Source organism: Arctopsyche grandis, chromosome 7 (assembly GCF_051622035.1).
Source record: "Arctopsyche grandis isolate Sample6627 chromosome 7, ASM5162203v2, whole genome shotgun sequence".
Taxonomy (NCBI): Eukaryota; Metazoa; Arthropoda; class Insecta; order Trichoptera; family Hydropsychidae; genus Arctopsyche; species Arctopsyche grandis.
This window is the reverse complement of record NC_135361.1, coordinates 31,735,930-31,762,027: the sequence shown is the minus strand read 5'-3', so window position 1 is coordinate 31,762,027 and position 26,098 is coordinate 31,735,930. Positions and strand designations below refer to the sequence as shown.

The 26,098-nt window shown below is 32.5% G+C and overlaps 1 protein-coding gene across 2 annotated transcripts in view; it reads left to right on the top strand.

The window, feature by feature from the left end:
- The first annotated feature begins 6,784 nt into the window (after positions 1-6,784).
- The window catches only part of LOC143914205 (GATA-binding factor C-like), a 140,462-nt gene continuing 121,148 nt past the window's right edge, over positions 6,785-26,098 (top strand). Inside the window, exon 1 of one of the 2 annotated variants that reach the window (XM_077434318.1) lies at positions 6,785-7,106. In XM_077434318.1, the coding sequence (XP_077290444.1) occupies positions 6,911-7,106 (196 nt within the window). In that variant the 5' untranslated portion in view covers positions 6,785-6,910. The remainder of the gene's footprint in view (positions 7,107-26,098) is intronic. The other variant, XM_077434317.1, reaches the window with a different exon arrangement.

Sequence of the window (26,098 nt, the reverse complement as noted above, 5' to 3'; positions counted from 1 at the left end):
ATAACAAAATTCAAACAAACAAACAAACCGCACACATCTCTCCATACATCACACATTACTTAGATATTCCACACAAGACAGAAAGACAGAGAGAGAGAGAGAGAGAGAGAGAGAGAGAGAGAGAGAGGGAGAGAGATAGACAAGAGATGTAACAGGAGAGTGAGAGAGGAGCACATCGCGAAACGATTACGGCGAATCGCTATCGTGCAACGACGACGAGCGCGCAGCAAAAGACCGATTTTTTTTTTTTAAATACATACAATTTTATTTTGATTATAATTTAATTATTAATTATTATATGTGTGTTTGGAGCGCTGCACTGCGTAGACGGACGCGTCCGTAGCGCACCAACCCATCCACGAGCCTCGTCCAGTGCACGGGGAGAATGGGTGGAGCAAAGGCGGAACTCGGCCTCTGATTGGTGGTCGGGTGGGGCGCGTCGACCAATCGCGAGCCGCGTGGGCCGTGCCTAGGACTCGCCGTGCGACCGCTGTCGGGTCGCAGCGCTCAGTGTTCGGTCGCCGTTCGTGCGCGACGTGTCGGTCGTGTCGCACCGCACACACTATCCACGCCAACCAGGACTACACACCCGCTCCACATCATATTTATATTTATATAATATACATACACACGTTATTGTCATTGCCCACACACTGTATGTATCTGAGCCACGTCTCCAGTGCTTTACATTCGTCATACTCAAAGTGAACACACACACACACACACACACACACACATAGTGATTTATTTAGTGCGAGACGTTGTTGCTGTGGCGTCGTTCCATTTTCGATTCGCTGTGTGATACTAACTGCATACTTACTAGGTAAAATAAAAAAAATATCATATGCAAACTACATAAATTAATGTCGTCGGCATAGTGTGTGTGTGAACAGTTTTGTTGTTGTGACGTTGTCGGTGTCTGCTTGGTCGTTGTCGCATCGGGAATTTGGTTTTTTTCATTGTTGTTGTTGAAATTGAGGTGAGTTTCGTTGATTTTGGGTGTGAAGTGTTTTTTTTTTTTAAATAGATTTGTAAGAAGTGGATTTTTGTTTGTGTCCAAGTATGCGTAAAAGTCAGTTGTTTTTTTTTTTTATTTTGACAAATGTTGTTAATGTCTGTCTTATTGTTCAAGGGTACCTTTATCGTTAGATTTGGATTCGTGAAAAATGTAGGAAACGAGGGTTTAATTTTATGAAATCGATAAAATTGAGGAAAATTGTATATTTTTCAAATAGCAAGTCGGTGTCTGTATTTGAATGAGTCATTTTTTTTATCAATGATTGAATCATGGGTGTTGTATTTTTTGTCATTAGTTATTTTTTTGTTTATTTTTACAATGATATTGACAATATCTACAAAAATTTTACAATTTTAAAATACTAATGATGTGTTATTTGATTTACTTCTTAATTTTTAATAAAATAAGTCATAGATTTGCAAGAAATTTTTAATAGGCAAGTAGGTACAAAGTTTTACAATAAGTTTTAAATGAAATTAAAGTTAAATAATTAAACAATGACAATAAAAATAATGTGTATTTTATGTTTTAATTAAATTTTATGTGGATATCAATTTACTACATAGACTAAATTTTAATTGAAAATTCGAAATAGAACGAAATTATACTTAAAGGGCTGTCATATTTACCTATATTATATAAAATCAATCGTTATTTACTAACTAGATAAATTTTCGATATAAAATCATCGTGTCGTACAATTAATTAATTCCTTTTTTATTAGTTATTTATTACCTATACTAATTTGAATATGATAACTTATGTGTAAACTTAAAATCAATTTTAATCATAAAATAATATATCTAATTGTTATTATTGTCTTTTTATAATTACAATTTGTTGATTACGTTAGGCTTAAAGCTAACTGCTTGCAAGCAGTAGAAACGTCACCGGATCAATATACAAGTATCATATAAATTTAACCCTATTTCGGCTCCGTCGATGTTGCGATTTTGCTTTTTCTTTGATTTTTAATCGACATTTTTTCAACATTTTTTTTTAAAACATTTTTCATAAAAGATGTTTTTTCATTAGCTTCCTGCTACATTAAAGCTTTTCCGCAATTTCGTCGTAGCCGTCGGCCTGACAGTCGAAATGAAACAAGTTTGCCAATTAAGCTCAAATATTTATGTCCATTAGGCGTGTTTTCTGAATTATTGTTTTAATTGAAAATAAATTTTTAGAATTGTTAAAATACCTCTGAAAACTATACCTCTTTTTTGCATTAAAATCTGTATGATTTTTTCCCAAAGAAGTAGTAAAAACTTACCTTCACTGTGAAATGTTTTTTTTTTATTTTGTCTATTTTATTTATAAATTTTTGTGTGTGTATACGAGTAGTTTGATTGACAATTGAATGTAATAAGATATTTCGTTTTGTATTTAAAAAATGAACTAAATATTTATAACGACATTGAAAATGTGTAGACACCAAAGTAGGTACAATATAAAGCTTGGCTATTCTAGATATATTAGATTTTCTAAAAAAAATATTATTAGATTGATTTCAATATCTTTATTTTAATTTGACTTTATTGTTTAAATTTTCAATCAAAATTTTTATTTAATCTTTAAATGTGAACCATCCGCTTATCGTCCAAGATTATTTTCCATAACGCACTTAATGTTAAAGTAATCTAAATTAAATCTCATAGTAATTATTATAATAAAACACTCAGTGATAGTCCGCATTTCTGACAGCACTTAAATAAATCAGTGTAGTATAATATTTTCACACACATTTTATCAACCTTATTGTAGCGATAATCAAAAGTAGCCTCACAATTTTACTAACCGAAGTTCAACAATTTGTCAATAGATAAATCGAATCGACATGTACAATATAGGATAAACAGGCACTTGAGGCGACTTTTAAAAAACATTAAAATGACAAAATAGATTTATGACATGCTTTTTTTTCTTTTTGGGGCCCGTTAACTAGATTAGCGCATGAGTCGTCGTCGTCGTCCGCGATTTTACGATAGCGATCGATCATTCCCAGATAACGACAATCGCTTATAGCGAGCGTCTCATCACGGTCGCTTTACGTGATATTCAGTATAGCGAAAGTCCACCGAAACGATAATCTCATGTATAATATTTCATACACTATTGTTATCGATTCGAGCGATCGTCTAAACTTAATAAAATTTTGACAATTGATTATATCTATTCATAGGCATATTTGGGTTCTGATTTTATTTGTAAATCAAGCAGTTTGACCGGTGTAGATATGCTAAAAGCATCTACGGATAGTCTCTCCATATAACACGTGTTGGGTTTAATTAATTTCATAATATCCAATCGATTGGTTTTTCGGAGACTATTTTACAAGGTCTTCGATCCGAATCTAAGATAAGCCTGTATGTAATAAAATTACCTTGCAACGTTTTCGGTTATCACATCTGCATCGGTATACTAATTGACAAATAGTTTTTGATTTATAAAACACCTTGTAAACAATATTGTTATCGTTCTGTAATATATATATTTTTTAATTAACAATAACTCGTTTAATTAATAGTTAAAGGCTTCTAACGGGAACGCCGATATTGCTCATAATAAATTTCAATTAAACGTAAGTACTTTTGATATTTGTCTCATTTTTTTTTAATTACATTTAATTTAACAAACGCATTTCCCAATGTAATAATCGTAAAAACGATCCGAGGTTTTTAATGTATTCTTTGGGATAATGCCTTATCGAAATCAATCAAGATAGATTTGTCAAATCAGAACATTGGCGTTTAATCAGTGTGTAATTTTAACCCTTTACGAGCCAATCTGTTGTGATTTTATTTGAATTTTATACGCTATGTAGGCTTAAGTTCGCACTCGTTAGGTAAATTATGACCGTTATGTAAATTAAATGGATTAGAGACGATTTTTAACAAGTCATCGTTGCGGTTCAGTATGTTAAATTTCGATGATCTACGATGTCGGTCGGATAATTACGCTTTTCAATCAAAGCGGCCATAATTAATCTTTTTTTTTTGATTATTATTACTAAGGTACATATTTTGGCGCCCGTATATAAATTACACATTAACCGCTCGTGTGTTTATCGATTACTTTTTTTCCATTTTTTTTTTTATTTGACATGAAGTGTTGATGCGTTCAAGTGTCGAAAGATATCCGAGTGCGATTGTTCGTACGGTGGGTTTAATTTAATTTAAAATTTTACAGATTTATCGTTATCGATGTTTTCGGGCATATTATGTATGTATGTAAGTTGGAGCGATATCTAGTGCCGATAAGACGCCGATATTCGTTCTCTAGGTTTGTTTGCTTATGCCAAATAATAATAATTTGAGATAAGATTTAGATAAAGAAGACTTGTTTGCCAAGATCGTTGATCGATCGGAGATTGCACCTGTGCTCCAAATTAACGTGCTACTTTTCAATTTAATTTCGTGTATAATTTCGACAATCGATCGCGGTGACCATAATCTACAGTTCATTATAAAAAAAAAATGGAGCGAAATTGCTTGATTTAAATTCTTTTGTTAAATTGAAACAACAAAAAAGGGAAATATATGCGTTGAATTAAAGGCCGCCTCCTTGTAATGATTTTGTTATTTTTTTAAATACGATAGATATATTGTATTTTAATGTGCGTTTATTATAAATTAAAATGCGAATACACGTGTAAGAAAAGTAAAGGATAGTAAGCGCCTATTAAGAGTTTTTATTGTTCAAGTTTCATAAAAGCATAGGGAATAAAATTATGGAATCACACAAATTCCGACAATAATTATAAAGAGCGTCGCTGTTACAACGAGTATTTCATATTTAATTGTACATAAAGTACGGATGAAATTAAATTAATTACTCTATCAATCACAATGGAGTATATAAGGAGATACACTCCGGTGTAGGTTCGTAATAAAAAAAACACTAATTAAAACTTTTTTCCGTGTCAAAAATTTTATTGAGCGTACAGATGGATCACGTGTAGGTATATATATGTATGTTTAAAAAATATATATATTATAAGTATTTCATGTAACATTTATCGATTCGATGAAAAAAACGAATCGATCGGAGATAAAGACATTTATCGTCGTTTCAGTACGATTTTTCCAAGTTTTATCGAATCACTTCTTGTTAAGATACCGTCGAATTTGGTTGTGATTTTATTTGACTCTATCGCTACCGTGATAAGGTAACAACTTTGGCCCTATTATACTCACCGCACGTACTGAAAATATCAAGTCGTTAGATCAAACATTTACTCGGTAGCTTTGTAAGAAATTCAACACTGAAAAAGCCCATGTGCCAAACTCGCAACAAAAAAGTATCGAAGCTATTAATTTCTTTTAAATTTGGTTCTACACGGCTTGTAATCAAATAAACACATTCTCGAAATTCCTCAGCAACTAAATACACACGTATGAGATGAGTCTTGTGTGTGAAAATATCGATTGACTTGAATAAAAAATTAAATAGAGTTTTTCACACAGGTACGCCACGCCGCCGTGGTGTGTTTTTTCCGCGCCATTATTATTTTTAGATAAAATATCAAATCGTACTTAATTGCCGTAGGTAGGTCTATGTAGGCACGTACGTTTATGTATGGCATGTACTTAATTGGGCGTTTGCCGAAATAAATTAAATAATTAATTAAAAGAAATTCGCGCGGTCGTTCGATCGATTAAAAAACGAAAATAATGCGATCATGATCGTGGCAGGTATCTATCTAAGTATCTATCTTGTAATGTTGATTGTAATAGTCGGTTGTTCACGACTTAACTATGGGTGTGTATTTTTTCACTTTTATTTTGTATACACACATTGAACGAGCTCGTTATAAAATGCATTTAGATTAAAAGGTGGAATTTATTGAATATGCTCATATGATTCTTTTGTAAAGTAGGGTTAAATTGATTATTATATCGTGCACATGGAGATGAGTGTTCGTCGGTTCCTTATACAAATCTACAGTTTTCAATTATTACAAGCTTTTTTAAAACTTTTACTTGTATGAGCGACTCAAATGCATACACAAATAAACAAATTAAACACATCTATACATTTATATTATTATTATTATTTTTATAATAATAAAATAAATTTGTAATAATAATATGAAATAAATTCATGTTAAATTTATATTATGTAATATAATGTATAAATTTATGCGCATTATATACCCAAATGTATCTATACTTGACAATTTACAATGAAAACCAATTTTATCTCAGTGTATGATTAAAAAATATATATATAATATATAATTTCGAAAGAGACTGTATGTAAGTTTTTATGTATGTATGTATGTATATAAGTATTTTTGGTTGGGAACTGTTGGTAAAGTTTCTATGATGAATTTTTTTTCGATTCAAAATAAATTTAATAAAAAAACAAAAGAATATTTGCTATTAGATTAGCCGTTTAAGCTGTTTATATTACAAATACTGAGCGAAGCCGGGTAAAACAAATAGTATGTACATATATATGTATATAGAAAAAATACATTATAATTTTTGCCGCCCGAGTAATGCCGGGGGATTCGGCCAGTTTGCTAATATGTTTATTTTATTTTTACAGATCCGAAAAAAATGCGCAACACACGTCCAACAATACTTGCATTAAAAACTCCATCGATTCGGCACACGTTAGATTCAGTGTACGTTTAAAATACATATAAATAAATAAAGACTGAAGAGTTAATAATAAAAAGTGTTTTTTCATTGAATAAAAAAAAAATCTAGTCCAATTAATCATAATAATAATAATAAAAGAAAAATATATTTTAATATAATTAGTGTTGAATATATAAATATATTTTTTAATAAAATAGTGATCGAGTGGGGGCGAGAGTTAGTGATAGACAGAACAGATGATGCCCTGCAGTTTATCAAGGAGGTGGTGTTGACGAGGTGAATCGTCATGATGGAGATGTCAGCAGAGTCGGTGCAACAGCCGAGGTGGTACGAAAGTCCTCGGCTGGGGGGCGCCGATGCGGCCGAGCTCGGCGCCGCCCCCGGCGAGTTCTTCCACCCGGCACTGGAGGGCGGCGGTCACCACTCTAGGGCGAGATATTACCACAACGTTCACGCCGCCTACCCCTCCGTTCCTGCGCACGGTATGCATGACAAAAATCATCTATTTACCACCCCACCCCCCTCATTCCACCCCATGTATGAAGTGAAGTGATGAGCAGACTCCACCAGTGTGCAGGATGAGTTCTTTCAATCGATTGAAAATGATCGTTTTATTCGATGAAAAGCTTAGTCTGTGCTTGTCGGTGGGGTGTGTTCGTGATGAGATGTGGTTCTATATACGTACATACATACCAGTGGCGTGCGGTGAAATTCTGTCTCTTTTTGTCGTACAGCCTTATTTAATGTGCGCGGACAAGATACAAGGGGAACAGCCTGTTCCTCTTGTATCCTGCTCACACACATTAAGTAAGGCTGTACGACAAAAAAAGAAAGAATTTCACCGCACGCCACTGATACATACATAGGTAAATTGTTCAAAAATGAACGGCAAATGAAATTCGAGTAGTTTATATTTCAAGCAATTGATTTTGGAACTGTTGCTTTCAGGCAATTTATCAAATATTATGTACCTATGTATAAGGTGTGATAGTCTGGTTTGTTCATTAGTATGGTTCTTCGATTAGTTCACGTGTAAAAGCCTCATAGTCTGTATATTTCTTTCTCTTAATTTAATTTAATTTAAATTGGCACACATACAGAATGAAATATAAAAACAGAAAGCAGTACAGTGAGACAAAAAATATACAAATATAAATGAAAATATAATATTCCATGTATGTACAGTTATAAAATATAATATTCCACATGGTAATATAAAGCAAACAAAAAAGAAAAATCACAAAAACCTATTAAAATCAATAAACAATGAATGACAATGAAGGTGAAGAAGCGAATCAACTACAGATTTGCTTCTTCTTCACCTTAGCCCTAAAAGTACTGAAAGAGTCAGCGAAAAGGTGGGGATAATCAGCCATACTATCGTAAAGACGGCATATACGTGCGATTGTACTATTAAATGAAGTGTTGTTATGACAAATTGGTGGATAGAACAGATTTCTACATCTGGCATTAACGTTAAAATTAATTTCGTTCAAATCAGATGTGTCAAGGATAACATCAGCAATCTTGTATAAAGGTAACAAATCAGAAACCCTTGTGCGATGAGACAAACTAGCGATCTTGAAAAAAGAGAGTCTGTCATTATAAGTTGGGAGCAATCTAATAATAATGATGTAGATTTTGTCTAAAAATGTTTTCTGCATTCAAAATGTAAGCAAAATGTTTTAATGCTTGTTTGGATTTTTTTATCTAAATTGGAAATTTAGGGAACAAAAAGATTATGATAATTATACGATTACTCTTATGTACCATACATATGAACTGGATTGAAATATAATATTAAAAAAATCTTTTTGTTTCTGTAAAGCGAATGCCATTCTATGTATGTAGGTACATACATAAACACGTTTTGATTTTTAAAAGGTTTATTAAATTCATTTTATTTTTCGTATATTATGTAAAATCCTTCCAATATGTTTATAAGATTTTTAAAGGCTTACTAATTTGAATTTTATTGTTGAAGTGAGGCTTTAATTAGATTAGAATTTTCAGTCCGCTTTTATAGTATATTTACAATTATTTTGGGTATTTCAAAAAATGAAATAACCATATTTGTTTAATTTTTTAATCATTTTAAATTATTTACTTAATTAAATAAAAAATAAAAAATATTAAGACTGAAATTTTGGCTTTCAAACAAATTGAAATGAATAAAATGCGCTGTGGTATATTTTTTACAAGGTTTTTATATATAAACATTTTGCATCAAACGGAATTACATAAGATCTTAAATAAAATATCTACTTAAGTACTTATATGTACTTAACTCACAACTAGTTAAGTACATATACGTATACGCTAAGGATAATTTTGGATTCTTAAAGCTTCCTACTGAAGTAGCAAAGCCTACAAAACAGCTTATACATTCGTCACATTGAATAGTTAGTTGTAATATTTGCTCAACGTATAATTTTTAATACTGTATGTATAATTGCAATTGGCGCCACACCTTATCGTATACGATCTTTTGAGACTTCTTCAAGTTTGAAACTTATCTGTGATGTAAAATTGACATTGTAAAGAATACTTGACGTTGACGAAGAAAAATTGTACAGATTGATGAATATAATTACTAGCGGTATTTAAGAGTCGACCTGTAATTGTTAAGGTCAGATTTTGTACATACATAGTCGATGCGAAACATTTTTGCAATTTAATTTAGCAATTTTTGTGCGCGAAAAGCCTTCATTTTTTCTCATGTTTATTCGCTACTAATTTAGAGGGGGTTGAATGCAATTTTCGCAATGAATGACCACGTCTCATACAAACGGCGAGCACGCAAACCGATTTTTTTTCATATCGTCGTCAAGTTTCGTGTCTGAAACACTTAATCTTAACTATGCAAGGTTACTTTGCCAATGTTTGTATGTGTGTGTGTGTGTGTGTGTGTGCGTCTGGTTATTTATTTCTCACAATGTAACATAATATTATGTAACATTGGAGTCGATTGGAATAATTTTGAGTTTAGGCGTTTTCTCACTACGCACGATTTTCTCTCGCGAGACATTAATCAACGCGTTAATTGAGCGCACGTACCTAAATATTGCGCGGATATAATTTGTATAAAATATTTCAAAATTTTTCGTAATACTTATAAATGTGTAAAAATCAGGCGAAGCTTCCTTCGTTGTGTACTTACTTGTTTGCACGTGTAAATTTATTCGAAAAATTTACAAATTACGTGTATAAATCATACGTAAGTATTGTTCAATGTTTAATAAGTTATTATTATAGTATTAAATTAATAATGCGAATTTTTTTGAAAAAAATTCTATTAACAATTTTATGATTTGATAAATTTTGCATTTTTGAACGTAGAACTACTATTCGTAAATAATATAATATGAAAAGTATCGCCTTTAAAATCTCTATAAATCCAAGAATACTGCTTGCATATGAATGATTATTATTATTGAGTTGAATAGAAAAATAATGAAGCTTTATAGCATTGATGATGGTGACTTACAGTTAGTCTGTAATTTTTGCGAAAATGTACTGTAAATGACAACAATTACATAATTTAACTTATGTTAGATTCTTATGTAAAACAACTGCTACTTTCCCCCCCCACAAGTTATCTTATATAAGGTTGTAAGAAGTTTTATATTTAAATGCAGTGAGCATATTCAACTTGGCCCTGCTGATATTTTAATTTGTTGAAATGCCTTTGATCGGCTTTGATCATTAATATTGATTTATTTTAAATGTAATTATTAATTAACATCAAGATTCATTCATTGAGTTTCGTTTATTAAATTTTAAGCGATAAAAAATAAATAGCCAGCAGCATAGCTCGGACGTTAAGCTTCTGCTTACCGTCAAGGAGGTACCGGGTTCTATCCCTGAATGAAAAATTAATTTTTCAGAGTATGCTGTTGGTCAGACCTGGATTTGTGACTCCAGGTTGATCGTTTCCTATCAGAGTTTGCCAGTTTTCTCTGATTTCATTGTTGAAACGGTTCCCGGAAAAAAAAAATTGGCTAAAAATCCTTCCTACCTACTATGTCACCACTATTTGAAATTTGATGGATGTACAATAAAAAATTATGTACAATTCATAGATGTCTCGTTAATTTGCGAGTTTTTTCAGTGTCTCGCAATTCAACGACTTATAATAAAAAATGCTGCATTTGTATTTGTAATTGGCCAGGAAGGCGCATTGGGATTTACCTGTAAGGCCTTCCTGGTATATATGTAAAATAAAAAAATAATAAAATAAATGAAAATACTTACAGTAATAAATTGTACGATGGAAAAAAGTCACACTAAATCGTTTCAGTGTTAGTTTTATCTATTTAATAGGTCGTCCGTATGTTTGGCTAATTAACGAGAATTTTTATCATTCGCGTCTATGATCTACATATGTATGTATATTGAAAAATGTGCCCGCCGCAGGAATGCTACCAAATTACTCGGAATTAAAAAGTGGAGAATTTTTTGGTAGAAGAGCGGCTGAGCAAAAAAGGATTCGAGTTAATTATATGTTTTATTGTCGGTGTGCATTAATAATTTCGATACAAACGGACAGTCGAGCAAGACGAGAAGGCTCTCTGTGGAATCTGGTTTTGGCTCACAGACACACTATGCGACCATAAGGAATCTCACGATCACGAGCCGAGGAGTACTACTACTACTACCTACCAGAAAAACACTCGACAAAAAGAACAAACGACCCAGCCAACGACCACTAAATAAATAAATAAAAGAACAAACACCAAACAAAAAAAAAAAAACATTTTTTTTAAAAAGCCAAAAAAAATTATATATATAAAATAAAAGACGAAATGAAACAGAAGACGCAGGTTCTTATTAATGTTACGGAGTACGACTATTAATTTGTTACACCGGTTGACGTTTCGGAATTGAGAGAGCGACCGTTTTCAGGGCCGGACTTATCTCGAGCTTTGATCGGTCTCTCTCTGAGTTCGTAGTTATGTGTTTGTGAGTGCGCTTTACTCGCACTCGTAAACTAAAAAAAAATTAATGTTGAAAATATTCAGAGGCATACTTACAAATGTTTAAAAAAAAATTGGGTTTAAATGAAACGGTTGAGAATTTGTGATTCCGAAACATATACTGTGTGAGTGTTTGTTCAATGTTCAATGGTAGATTAGATTAGGCATGTAACTTTGTATAGGTATATGTATAATATTATATATAAATCAGTGCAAATTTTGTAGCTTATATCTACACGTTTAGCAACTTTCAAGCGTATGATAAAGTTTAAGTTATGTAATGAAAGTATTTATTTTCAAATTATTTTTATATAACACGCTATAGAAAGTATCCATTGTGTGGAAGCTTTGGCCGATTTATTTTTGTTCATTAATAGGTATTGATATTTATTGAAAACATTGAATTAAATTATATTAAATTTAATCTTCTTGATTTTTGTTTTTGAAACGTTGATTTCTACAGTTTTTTTTTTGTGATTCTTAGATGTAAAAAATTGCACAATTGACTCAATTTATGCAATAGTTCTGTTTTTACTCAACTTTAAAATTTAGCTAAGTTGGATTTTCATTTCCATACAATGGTTTTGATCATATTCAGTATTTTTTTTAGAATAAAAAACATACATAATACAAATGATTAAAATTAAAGATATTTCGACCTATTTAGAATTTAGGTATGTTTTACATACATATATGTATTTGGTCCAAATTTTTATATATTTTTTTTGTAACTTTATTTTGATCTTTGACAACCATGTGTATTAGAATTAGTAAATAGCGTGGAATTAGATTTCAAAAATGTTTTATTTAAATGCAAGTTAGTCGTGTTTAATACAAAATCAATTGTCAATTTGTTGGTTGAATATATTGGAAATAATACGACTCGTGTTCAGTGAATTAATTTCTTAAATAAAATTCATTCTATTGGCTTCAATTTAAATTTATTGTAAAGAGTATATTCTCTGTTTACTTTTATAATCATAAATTTTAGATATTCGAGTGACCGAAAGGGTTAAAAGAAACTACCGAAAGTCGCAGCGTTCATACAGTACCGTGGATTTACGGCTATCCGTAAGCCGATATCGCTCTGGCGACCCGTAAACAGCTTATAATCCGTAGGGCGACTCGAGTCCCGCGTGTCGGGTGACCCGACGATTCCTGGAAGGGCCCCAAAATTATTAATATTGCCGCCGGTGTATTTCAACAAATTTTATTACGCCTGCGCCGGTGACAAATGACTATATTAACCCGCCGAGACGACTCTCGTTTTCCACGAAATCAAACGGGTCCTTGCCTCCTTCGATCAACATTCCGTTTGAACAAATCAATAATTCAATCGCCGGTGACCCGGGTCACTATTGGCAAGGTTGGGAAACGCTTTTGGCCGTGAAAAACGGAACGTTCAATGCGACCAAACGGCCAAAGCGTCGATTAAAATAATTCACTGGTTCAATTTCGCGTACATCTTATGTTATCGCCTTCAGATGGAAATTAAATGCATGCATGATAAATATAAAACCTTTTTTAATGTTTTTCAATTGAAAATAAATAAAAAAAAATACATTTTTTGACTGGTCTAATTTGGACGAAAATTCATATAATAGTCAAAGTCAAATATTACATCAATTACAATATGAAATGTCTAAATATAGATTATAGCGGTAATTTTGAATGTATGTGATATTTTCTGACATTAGTTTTGTGACCGGTAATGCATATTTCGGCCTCTCATTTTGTGTACATTTTTAATGAATGAAAAAAAAATTAAGCGTCCGTAAAAATTCAGCATATTTCTTTTATTTCATACTAGAAATTGCAATTTATACATTTAGTACGTATACACGTAGTCAGTAAAACAATTTTGTGCATCGTCTGTTAGCCGGAACACAATGGGTCTGTTATATGAAACGAACCGTATTTTTTAATGAACGAAGCTCTTTATATCGAGAGGTATATGTATGTATGTATGTACCATACTTAATATACACAATAAAACTTGAATGTTTATTCATATAGCAAAACTGGAAGAGTCAACTGCACGTTTTATTTAATTTCTCGCATTAATAATTCATAAACAATATCGAGCATATAGCATAGCGCTTTACAAGATCGTCACACACGCTTAATTAAACATAATTGCGGGTTTTTTCATTAGTTTTATTTTTACGTTTACGTAAACGTAACGATTGCCCCTGTTTTGACACACTGCAGACACTCGAAATCGCAATAATTACGACGGACGAACGTGTATTCTTTGTCATTGATTTATATGAGAAACTCCGGATGATATTAATGAAAATTTTGCGGTTACAAAACGATGAGGTATTACGCTTACTTACGTATAATAATTTTGAGTTTAATTGTTCGTAGGAAAATTTTTTGGTACGTTTTAATTTGACAGCTCATACGAACAGTGTTGATAAATCAATGTTTTTTACTCATATTTCATATTAAAAATAATAGCAATGATTGTTTAAATATCACACATTGCAAAATTTTATAAGAAAAGTTTCTTCAATTATCTCATGGCTATTATTTGAACAAACAGTAGGATTTTATACACTTATTACATATGCAATACATTTATAAATCTATTTCAACCTATATATGTAGATATGTATGTACTACAAAAGTATAAAAATCAACTTATATATTATACTATGGATTAATTGCTTCAAATTTTTGTTAAATAATATGACTTGACGTTAAGCTTTTAATTTAGTATGTTTATTGAGGGTTTCATATAGTAATTAAAATGTCTCTTTAAACGCTCGTTCAAACAATGTTAATTCAAAGCTTGCCGTAAATCAAAGCTCAATTCCGTTCGTATATTGCAGATTTACTAAGTCATTATACATACAAAAACTACAAAAGTATGGCGTTTGGATATAATTAAAACGTAAACAATAATGAAATGAAAATGTGTGAGAAAATTCGCGTCTCGTTTTGTAACGTTTCCCATTTTTACGTATCAATTTAGACGAAACGAGTATAATAATAACGTATTTTGTTATTATTTTTTCTTTTTTTTTCATATTCTCATTTATTCACTCGAAAACAAGACGTATCTTTGGAAACGTGCCGTAAATAAATACGATATTAAACACTTTTCGTCAGGATATTAACCCTTATCGATTAACCGAATACTTAACTGTTCACGCGTAAGCCTCGTACTACAAGCACTAACTCTTCCGAACGAATGCGTATCGATTTTACGAAACTTTTCGTGAGAAAGCTCATATCAACACACACCGCTCATACGATTTAATGTTTGTAAATAAAATGAGGCCGTAAAAAAAAGAACAGGCCGTCGAGAGAATCTTTCTAGTCGAACGGCGAGTATTCGAACAAAAATTCAAGGTAACTTAAGTTTTTATTACGTGGGTGGAATTAGCATATGTACGTTGTAATATGTGTGTGTGTGTGTGTGTTTTATGAAAAGAAGTGAAAAACGATACTGTTCTGATGTGCCGCTCGTATTTATTTCCATGGTGGAGTAGCGAAGCGGTTAACGTGCCGGTGTTACCGACCCACGGTATGGGTTTCATTACTGTGATGTACGTAATCTACCGGAATCGAGTTATTAGCCCGTTATTTATATGCAAAAAAATACTAAAAAATTAAGTATCATCGTCCACGGCACTAGGGATCGAAAAGAATATGAAGTAATAAAAATAATCGCATAGAAATCGACTCGTTTTTGAAGAATGGTATTCTTTGCAAGGGTAGAGCGAATTTGAAAAATTCGAAAAAAATTACCAACGCAAATTTAATATGTTATAAATATTGAATTATATTGAAAAATAGCTCTATTTAAAGATTTGAATTTAAATTTGGCTAGTTGTGTTGATGAAAATGTTATTAATAATTTATGATTGCGTTTATCCTAGTATCAATGATACATATGTACTTTCGTTGATGAATTTTCCATCGATTCTTTGTACATATTATATTTGGGTGATATTTATTCAAACGTGCTCTATTTTAATTTTATATTCATTCAAGAATGTCGGCCGTATATCTAATAATAATTAAAATTGATTAGAAGTTAAGACGGAATTGATTGGAACTTTCAATAAAATTCATATACCTTTATCGATTTTAGTTTCATTAATAATAGATCGTTTAAAATGTGCGATGTAATTTTCAGTTGATTTATGTAATACGTAGATAGATTTCAAATTGTAATTTTAAGGGTTTTTTTTAATACAAATGTAAGTACACTGATTTGTAAAATTTTGCATTTTTTTTGTATTCAAATAAAAGTACAGGATGCACTTTAAATCTTCACTTAAGAAGCATATCAGTTGAAACTATTTTACAATGGGTTTTTTTAAAGGGTGCATAAAAAGGCACGAGTTTGCATTTTCAGGTATAAAAATGGGTATATATTTTGCGAAACTCCTACCTGAAATTGTAAAATAAAATACTTCACTAGGAATACGCTACTTTTGTATGTACATATAGAGTGCTATTATCTACAAATTGGTCTTATTTTTTTTTTCATTTTATTCTTTCTATTCCGACACAATCAAAAAATTGATTGTTCTAATGGCGTCGTAATGTATTCCCCATCGGATGGTTATGGTTTCGCTTTCGATTTCCATTTACATCCATCCGTATTATAGACATTCGGTAGCCGGGTTCGGTTGAGTTTTATTGTTTTACAGTCGACAAATAAATACTAACATTATCGAGAAGGGGGGGATATAAAATTGGAAACGTTGATTTACGATCAGTGTGGAAAATCGTCTGTTTTATCCGTCTCGTTTGGGAATAATTCAATTCCTCTGTTATTATTTAAAACGTATGAGCTTTTCTATACCAGAGTATGCCGCTTAAAGTTTTCGAATTCGAATTTATAGATATCTGTTATGTAACATACAATTCTCGTATTCATTCAATTGAAAAGCGACCGTTCCTTCGTTCGTTCGTTCGTTTGTGTGTATGGGGAAAACTTTTGCAGAATACGTTCGCGTCGTCGCGGCACGCCAATATTTAAATCAAAGTTTAAATTGGCAAACTTTATTATAAACGAACGAACTGGCTGGTGTTTAATGCGCCGAAACGAACGACAATAAGTTTTAACCGTTAATTAAGTCTGCGACGAGAACGCGGTTCAAAACTGTTACAATATAAAGCACTGTATGTATGTACCTTGCTTTAATGAGTAACTACGAAACAAAAAGATTCAAAACCCTGTATACTTGTTTTATATAAATACTTTGTTTAAGTAGATAGGACAGTAAATTTAATTTTGGAATGTCAACACTATTGAATTAAGCTTTTACACGTACGTAATTGTATTCAAAGTATTTACCTATTTTATACAATATGATAAAAAATTACATACCTATGTACTTATGTTCATATGTTATATTAATATGTACAACAATGATCAAAAATCTGATGTCATTTCTCTATTCTTCGGTGTATCGGTTCATTTGCAGTGAAGCATTTGCGAACTTCCTTCGCATTATTTTTTCACTTATTTTAGTATTTATGTGTATAATACATGTGTAATTATCAGTAAGATAATTTAGATACACATTAAAGATCAATTTAATGATTTAAAAATCTAATATAATCTAAAATCAGTAAACAAAGCAATAGATTAGTTACAGACATGCATATCTAGTATGAAGATTAGAAAAAAAATTATTATTACGAAATTATGTTCACAAAACATCTTATATCTATTTTAATAGCTTCTGATCTACTGATCATTTTCTATTTTACCATTTTTAATTTAATTTTGTTAGTATTATATTATTCTAATGTTAACGTACAGCATAATAGGAAAAAGAGCTCAAAAACCTATTTACAATTTAAAGAAACACAAATGTGTCGATCGATTCATTTGAAATGCTAGCCAGATTTTTTCATGAAAGTGGTCTCAATTTCACCTGTGAGACTTTTCAATTTAAATTAAGCCACTTTATAAACGGTCGTTTACATTGGGCACTTAGCAGCGCAGCGTGGAGTGTTTGAGGAATTCGAGCGCGTGCCATTCTCTAACTGTGGCAATTTTGTACATAATCGACACTTCAAATGAATAAACGAGCTCTCATTTGCCGACGTAGACTATGCAGTTCTGCCAATAGAGGCATTTTTCTGTCTATATGTCCGTCTCTTTGTGTGTAGGAATGTTTTGAGCGCATCGGACAACTATGCAGGGTCGCTAACCCTCGCCAATTTACTGCAACAAACGTTTGAGTGTTGTAATTTGTACACCTATGTATGACGGGGATTCTTTACTGTATTTTGTTTGTTTGGTGGACATCTTTACTTTTTGAGCTGGAGAATCTTGAGCTGGATTCTGTTTTGTTGTAGGTTTCTTCTTCCCTTATTGAGAACATCCTCAAAAACCTAACATTTTTCTGATTTTGATGAGTGAGTTCAAGTTCTTTATATACACGATCGATTTTTTAAAGTAAATACTCTTAAAGAATACTCTAACGAGTCACTGTGACCAGAGATATAAGCCCAATACAAATACTATATATGTATAGGAAAATTAGCGAGACATCTATGTATAGATAATCAATGTGAGTAGTATGGTTTTAGTAGTGAGTAGGATGGTTTTTTCCAATTTGATGGAGGAACCGCTTCAACAATGAAATCAGATAAATTGGCAAACTCTGATAGGAAACTTGGAGTCACAAATATCCAATTCTGACCAGCAGCATTAAAGGTAATACTCAGAATCAATTCTTTACAATCGAGGTCAGCTCATGGGATTGAAACAGGTGAGCTTTCGGTGCTAAGTATCAAGGCAATCACCGAGCCATGCTGATGGATATATCGAAAATAATTTCTTTTTGTAGTATTTGGTGAGGCAACACACCTGTCATATTAGACATATAATCGAATTTGAGCTTAATTGAAATAATGAGTTTTCAACCTTTGAAGGTCCTTTGATCACTAGCTAAGAGCCTCTGACTTATGTTGAAAGTAAGATATTGGATAGCGGTTCATTTTGAATAAGAAAAAAATAATTATATATTTGGCTTGGCGTATCAATGTGTTGACTGAAATTGTTTATCATGAATAAGAAAATTGAACTGTAAAGTACAATAGCATTTGACAAGGCAACATGCATGTCATGTTGGATATCTAAACAACTTCGAGTTTAGGTAAAATAATGAGTTAATTATCACGAATCACGGGTCTGCCGAAATCTTTCAACAGATTTATTTTATTTATTTATTTATTATTAAATAGCAAATTGCTAATGAATTATTTCACAATTGACAATTTTAAACTAAAACTAACAACTATAATATCTATAACATAGTTAACAAAATTAACTAAAGTATAATTAGTTACCTTAAAATAATATAATATAATTCCAAACATAGCATTTTATTAAACTTACATATGTATATAATTACGTCATCTTCCACAGAGGTATCCTAGCACAGGAAGGACATTGTATATTTGAACACCTCTGTGGAAAAAACATACTGCAGTTTTTGCTTTCTTAACTCTACCTCTAATTAATTTATTCCTATTTCTAGTTTTATAATTATGTACATATATATCTATTCCTAACTATATGATTATTAAAATATTTGGGTAGTAGATTCTTATCAAGCTTATTTACTAATTTTAAAGTGCTTTATTTAAGACTATTTCTAATATCCAACCATTTCAATTCATCTAAAATTCGTACGTTTCCTCACATTCAAAATTGCACGCATTGCTCTATTATGCACTTTCTGCAGTTTATCAATATACAATCCACTAAATATAATGAGCACATTATGTACATTTTACTTTTTATACTAAATAAATTTTTTAACCTATAAAGTACACCAACTTTTTTTGCCATTTTTTTATTTAATTTACAATCCAAGATCTAAGTATGGTGCAAATACGGTTTGCTGTTCATTTTGAACGAGTTAAATAAAATCCACAGTTGGATTTTCGTATCAATTTCGAATGTTTGAGATAAATTAGCGTTAATCAATGGAGTCGAGGGGCCCGAATCGATGCATGTTATGAAATTTGCAATGCTCAACTGCACCATTACTATACATATGTAGATACAGAGTGCATACGTATATGGATACGAGTTAATAGTGATTTTGGTAACGGTTGCGTCGCGCCGGTTTAGATATTTAACCAATTTCACAGCGATTGAGCAATTTAGATAACCATCCGCGGGACGCATTAAAATAACGCACAAAACGGCCTCGCAGCGACCCACAAAACCCCACGATTACACATATGTATGTATCTATGTGTATACACATGTGTGTGATTATTATATAATATGATTCTGTGTGTGTGGAGTAACACTATACGATTGTTAGGGACGATACGGGATCGATAGGTAGTTTGTAATCGATAACGAGGCGTGACGAATCAGTTGTAAACGCGTCCGTTAACCCTTTTCGGACGATTGGATTCGAATTAAATATAGTGTAAGATATGGGTATGACTTCAATGTTGTTATTTTTTTGTGGATGTTTGTGTCAAAATTTTCACGTTTGGATGTTTGGAATTTTCGGTGTGTATTTTTAGATGTGTTTAATAAAATGTCTTTCAGGGTCGCGTTTAATTAAATTATTTTTATTTCCGTTTGGAGCTTGTCAAAGTTGGATGCGTGTTGAATGTTAAAACGCAATGGTGTCAAAATTGGAATATATATTACACACATATCTTGCATATTTGAATAAAAAGGATGCGATTTTCTGAATAAATTTATTTATTTTTTTAAATAGTTAGAGTTTGTTTCAAGGTCATGCGTCATGTGTTCGATGGTTCTCAATCTTTTTTTTTTAGTTTTGGTTTTGTTATTTTCGTCGGATGCTTTTCGCAGTCGAACGTTGTAAAAATAGTAGGAGCGTTTAAAAATATGTCCTGTCCGTTTTGAAATGCAACGCAATTAAAAATATAACTGAGTATGGGTTATAATTTTGAAGGTATATATATACACACATACATATGTATGTGTTTTTGGAACCACTGTTGTGTGTTTTCAATCATGTTTTATTTTTTAAACGTAAGAAAAATTGTTTGAAACATTGATGCGCCCAATTTTGAATCACTTGTAAAAAAGTTAGAAAACAATCGTTTTTCTTGTTTAATTTTTGATAATATTTAAAAATAGAGTTTCGACAACGACTTGTCACTTTAATAATATATCAAATTTGAATCAAATACGAAAAAATTGAATTTGAATTACCCACAAATGCTGGACCGTTTCGTTCAATGATGGCATAGTGGGAACTAATCTTAACAATATTATGAACATGTAAAATCATCAATTGCGATTACATCAACCGGATAATCGATCCGCCGTGCAATCGTAATCAAAACTGGATAATAATCACCTAATAAGCCGAAGGGTTTATTTATCCAGCGCTTCTGAATAACCAAACCATTAAGTATACACAACATTTACGCAAACACACACACACACACATCAGTACTCAAGTATCATATGTAGATATACAGCGGATAGTTAGCCAGGTATAATATAATAATAATGAACTATTATAATTGCACGAGTGAACGATTTTGACGCTAATGTCCTCAATTATAATACGCTTTCGGCGACCCCCCGCAGATGCGGTGCAGGTTCCGCATTCGAATCCCGTCGAGTGTGTTATTGGATTTTAATTTGATTGTACCGGTAGCTCGATATTCTTATGTTATGTATTTGAGTGTGTGTGTGTTGTTTCTTGGATAAAAATCCATATTTCATATTTTTGACATAATGGGTGTAATAAAATTATGCGAAACTATCTGCCACTGATACCCGTTTACGTGTTGAACGCAAACGGGCTAATTTTTACTTCGTCGCTCAAGATGCTTTCTAATGCCAAGTTACACCCACGCTTATTACCTTTTTTATTGGATGTTTTTGTTTTGTATGACTGCTTGCTTGCTGGTTCAATTGCGGTCGAATTTGATGGTTTTCTATTGTATGTATCGTTGCTGTTTTAAAAAGCGTACTTATGTGTAGATTAGATCATTGAATCTAATTCAATATATTTGAAAACTATGTATACACTAAACGTTTACCTACATATATATTAACCCCTTTGATAGTTTTTAATCAGCCCCTACGGATTAAATCACCCCAAATCTTGGGTAGATATGCTTGTTTGAAAACTGGTAAATAGTATTATTAATCATCTAGTAATATCTAGCATAAAAAATTATGGATTTTATTTATATTTTGTTTTAAATTAAATCTTCAATAGAAAACAAAATGGGTCACGATAGAAATTGACAATAGACACCCCCTTTTTCCTGGTAAATATCACCCCAGCGCCGATCTCTGGACATCAGGGGCGTCATTTGCCACCCCCCCCCCCCCTAGATTTGAACGGGGCTATCCACGTTGTTTAATGTATTATTATAAATTTGAATTAAAATACTAAACCAACAAAAATTGAATATTGAAATTCTTTAGAACACTGTCAGGTATAAACACGTCGGTTTTTCCCAGAAAATAATATATTTCGTTTTGTTATTTGTGATGCTTAGAAGGATATTTTTAAAATTTGTTAATCCTTTATCATTTTACCATTAATTTTATTGATAAAAATAAATAAATAAAAAAATGATTTCAAGAAATAGCTAAAATTCATATACATATGTACACTCATTTTTTTTATATAATACACCCCCCCCCCCCCAGAAAGTTATTCCTTACTGGTCAAAAATTTGGCCCCCTCTGGGAAAAAGCTAAAATTTGGCCCCTGCTGGACATGCTAGCCTCCCCTCTTTTGTGGAGGCCATGGTATTAATATACATACATAAGTACATCTTAGTATTTAACTGAAAATCAAGAAAACTCTTCTCTAAGCCATTTTATTTTGAAAGCATTAATGAAATTTCATACGTCTATGCACGTGACGATAGCTAAATGTTCTTAAAACTAACCAACTAAAGTTCATAGGTATGATTTTATCCACGTCTCTTGTAAACAGGGTCGTTTCTTTAATGAATCAATTATACAGTGCTCGTTCTTGGTCAAGGATAAAAATATTTTATAAAAATTGACAGTATCTTTAGAAAAAAGTCAGTATCAATGCTAATTTATTTCAGCCAGAAAAATACAGATTCAGAAATACAGGTATCAATAATACATATATCAGATTCTTTATAAATAATCAATAATCAATAATACAAAATCATTAATCAATAATAATAATTTCAAATAGATATACAAAACTCCAAAATCAATTGTATTTCAATCTCTTTTTCTTTTCGTTTACTTGATTTTACAAATTCCATCATGGATAGTCTAAAAATATTTAAATTATAAATAATAATAATAATATATATGTACTTCTATTAAAATTTACTTTTAATACCACAGAACGCAAACGTTAACTGGCTATTAAAAGTATTTTTAATTGATATTTATTCTATTTACAACAATAAATTGAAATTAAATCTATATATGTATGTACATATATATAAATAAATGTCTGTCTGACTGTGTGTCTCGAATAGGCTCCTAAACCACTGAACCGATTACGATGAAACTTTCAGGCTTTGTTGTATGCATTTCCGGGAAGATTACTGTGATAAAAAACGGGAACGAAAACGGTAATGAGTGTCATTTCAACGCAAAAATTTCAAATGTTTTCGCGTCGCGACCAATGTGTTCGCTGCCTGCGTTTTTCCGACAAATGGGAACGGAAACAAGAACGGGAATTGCATGCGTTATTATATAAATTGAGATTCAATATGCTCTACCCAGAGAAATGTAATATATTAGAAGTGGCTTTAGGTGTTACATTGTTGTCAAATGAAAGGTGTCCACTGACCTATTTAAATAATTTTAACATCAATCGTATTCGACGCTTGGTGCTCGACGTATGTCCGATAAAAACTTTATATTACTCGCAAGATGGGCAAGTGCATCGTTAAAAATTGCACGATGCACAAAATAAACAAGATGGGATACATTTTCATAAGTAAATTGATCATTTAAGTAACATATTATTTAATTAGCATCGTAGTTTGACAGTTCTTAAAAGTGTCATGGCGTCAGCTAGCATTCAGCAAACAGATTCAGGGGTGGCACCAGAGAAATGTAAAAATTATTTTTAAATGAATGTAAAAACATTTTTCTTGGTGGCGCCGAATAATCAATTATATTAATAACCAATTATTTAAGTTTAATCAATATAAACATCGTTCATTTTATATTATACATATTTTTGTCGAAACTATACATTACACGTTAATTTAAAAGACAAATACAAAAATCTATATGAAAATAAAACACGTATATTTAACTATCAAAAAGGACTTTTACTTCTGTAGTAATATGTGATGTGATATGTGAAACCCTGATTATATTCTGAGTGTAGTAGCATGCGCGAATTGCGTAGTAATGGAAACGGTAAACATGTTCTATTAATATAACATTTCTCTGGCTCTACCACACTTAATTTATTATTATTTATTATTTTACTGTATTGTTAATAATTAATTATTTATTACTATTTTTAAACAATTTTTATTCATGGCGGGAGTTATTTGCACGGGCGGGTTAATGTCAAGGGGTTTTTTAGCCGGGGGTACGTGTCCTGGGGGGGGGCACATGTCCGGAAACCCTCGTTCTTGCATGTATTTCCTAGTAGATTTTGCACCGTTTTTTTTGCACTTGTTGACGTTCGCCTTTTCGGGTAGTATTTATCGGATTTGAACCGGCCCGTATAAGCGGACGTTATTGGTCTTAAAATCGACGTGGTCGGTCAGCAAATGGGTTAATTTGTTACGGTAGTGTTGCAAGCGCGACAGAGACGCGCATAGCGAGGCGCGCGAGCGAGACGGAGACGAAGCACGTACACGTGAACATTTGCATCTCGCTTTGTGTGTAGTACATATGTACAATGTACGTACGTAGATACACACTCGGGCATGGCGAGTCGGTGTGTATCGAGTCGAACAATTACGTGCAATTACGTGAGGGTCGGGGGGTGGTGGGTGGTGGGTGGTGGGTGGCAGGGGGGTGGGTGGGTGAGGGTGAAGGGGCGGGGTGAGTGTTTGGCAACACCCACGCGGCTCGCGCACCGCTGATTGGCCGCTCGACTCCTTTGTTACATTTTTGTGTGAGCTTCGTGTTCCACTCTCCGCGGGACAGATGCGCATAACCTTTTTACAATTCTATGCATTTTAACCATATCAAAGCCGGAGTAAGCATCAACGGTCGCTCCTTGAGTCACCTTCGGTTCGCAGACGATATAGTTTTAATAGCTCGTGATTCAGCTGACCTACTTAACAGACTAGCACAGCTGGACAGGGAAAGTAGAAAAGTAGGATTAAAAATTAGCGTAGATAAGACCAAACTAATGTTCAATAGTTTTTGCATGCCTGATAGCATCCCATTAGATGTTAAACCAGTAGAAGTAGTAAATAATTATTTATATTTAGGTCAAATAATTTAAATGTCTGGTAGTAAAGATGAAGAGATAAAGAGACGTATGAAATTAGGATGGAGTGCATTTGGACGGATGAATGCTGTTTTTAAATCAAAAATGCCACTCTGCCTGAAGAAAAAGATCTTTGATCAATGCGTTTTGCCAGTGATGACGTATGGATGTGAAACTTGGGCATTGAACGCCAAGATGCTACATAAAATCCAATGCACTCAAAGAAGTATGGAGCGCTGTATGCTTGGCATAACGAGGAAAGACAGAAAGCGGAACACGTGGGTGAGAAGTATGACAAGAGTAGTGGACATAGTGGATAGAGTGAAGAGATTGAAATGGCAATGGGCGGGTCACGTAGCTAGGAGGATGGACGAAAGGTGGACAAAAGAAGTGCTTGAATGGTACCCGAGAGAATGCAAAAGGGTAAAAGGAAGGCCGCAAGGAAGATGGGTGAACGAAATTAGGAAAATGTGCTGGGTGAGATGGATGAGTGTTGCGCAAAACAGAGACGGGTGGAAGCGTGTTGGAGAGGCCTTCATCCAGCAGTGGATGGCGAGTGGCTGTAAATGATGATGATGATGTATGTATGTAGTCACTAATTCATATAAGCTATTGGGATTTATCTGCCGAGTTGCCCAAGCCCTTTAAGAATCCGCATACTCTGATATTGCTCTATGACAGTTTGGTTCGTAGTAATGTGGAGTATGATACTTCAGTCATATTTTATTTTTATTTATTTTTATTTTAGAAAAAAAATTAATCAAGCACACTCGTCTAACAGATTGCTCCAAAGCGACGAGTGTGCTAAAAAAATTAAGAAGTACAAAAGGAAAAAATACAAGTTAAATAAACAAATTATATATACAAATATAAAAAATTAAATAAGGAAAGGATAACTAAATAAAACATGAAATCATAATAAAGTCGTAATTAAAAACACTAACTCAACCTTTCTAAATGGTCGCGACCTCCATAGCTTAGGAAGTGGTGCAGAGAATGAAGAGAGACGTGACAAATGTCAATGGCACCATCCAGTGAATTTAAGAAACGGAGGCCGCGAGGAATGGGAGAATATCTAAATGCCACAGT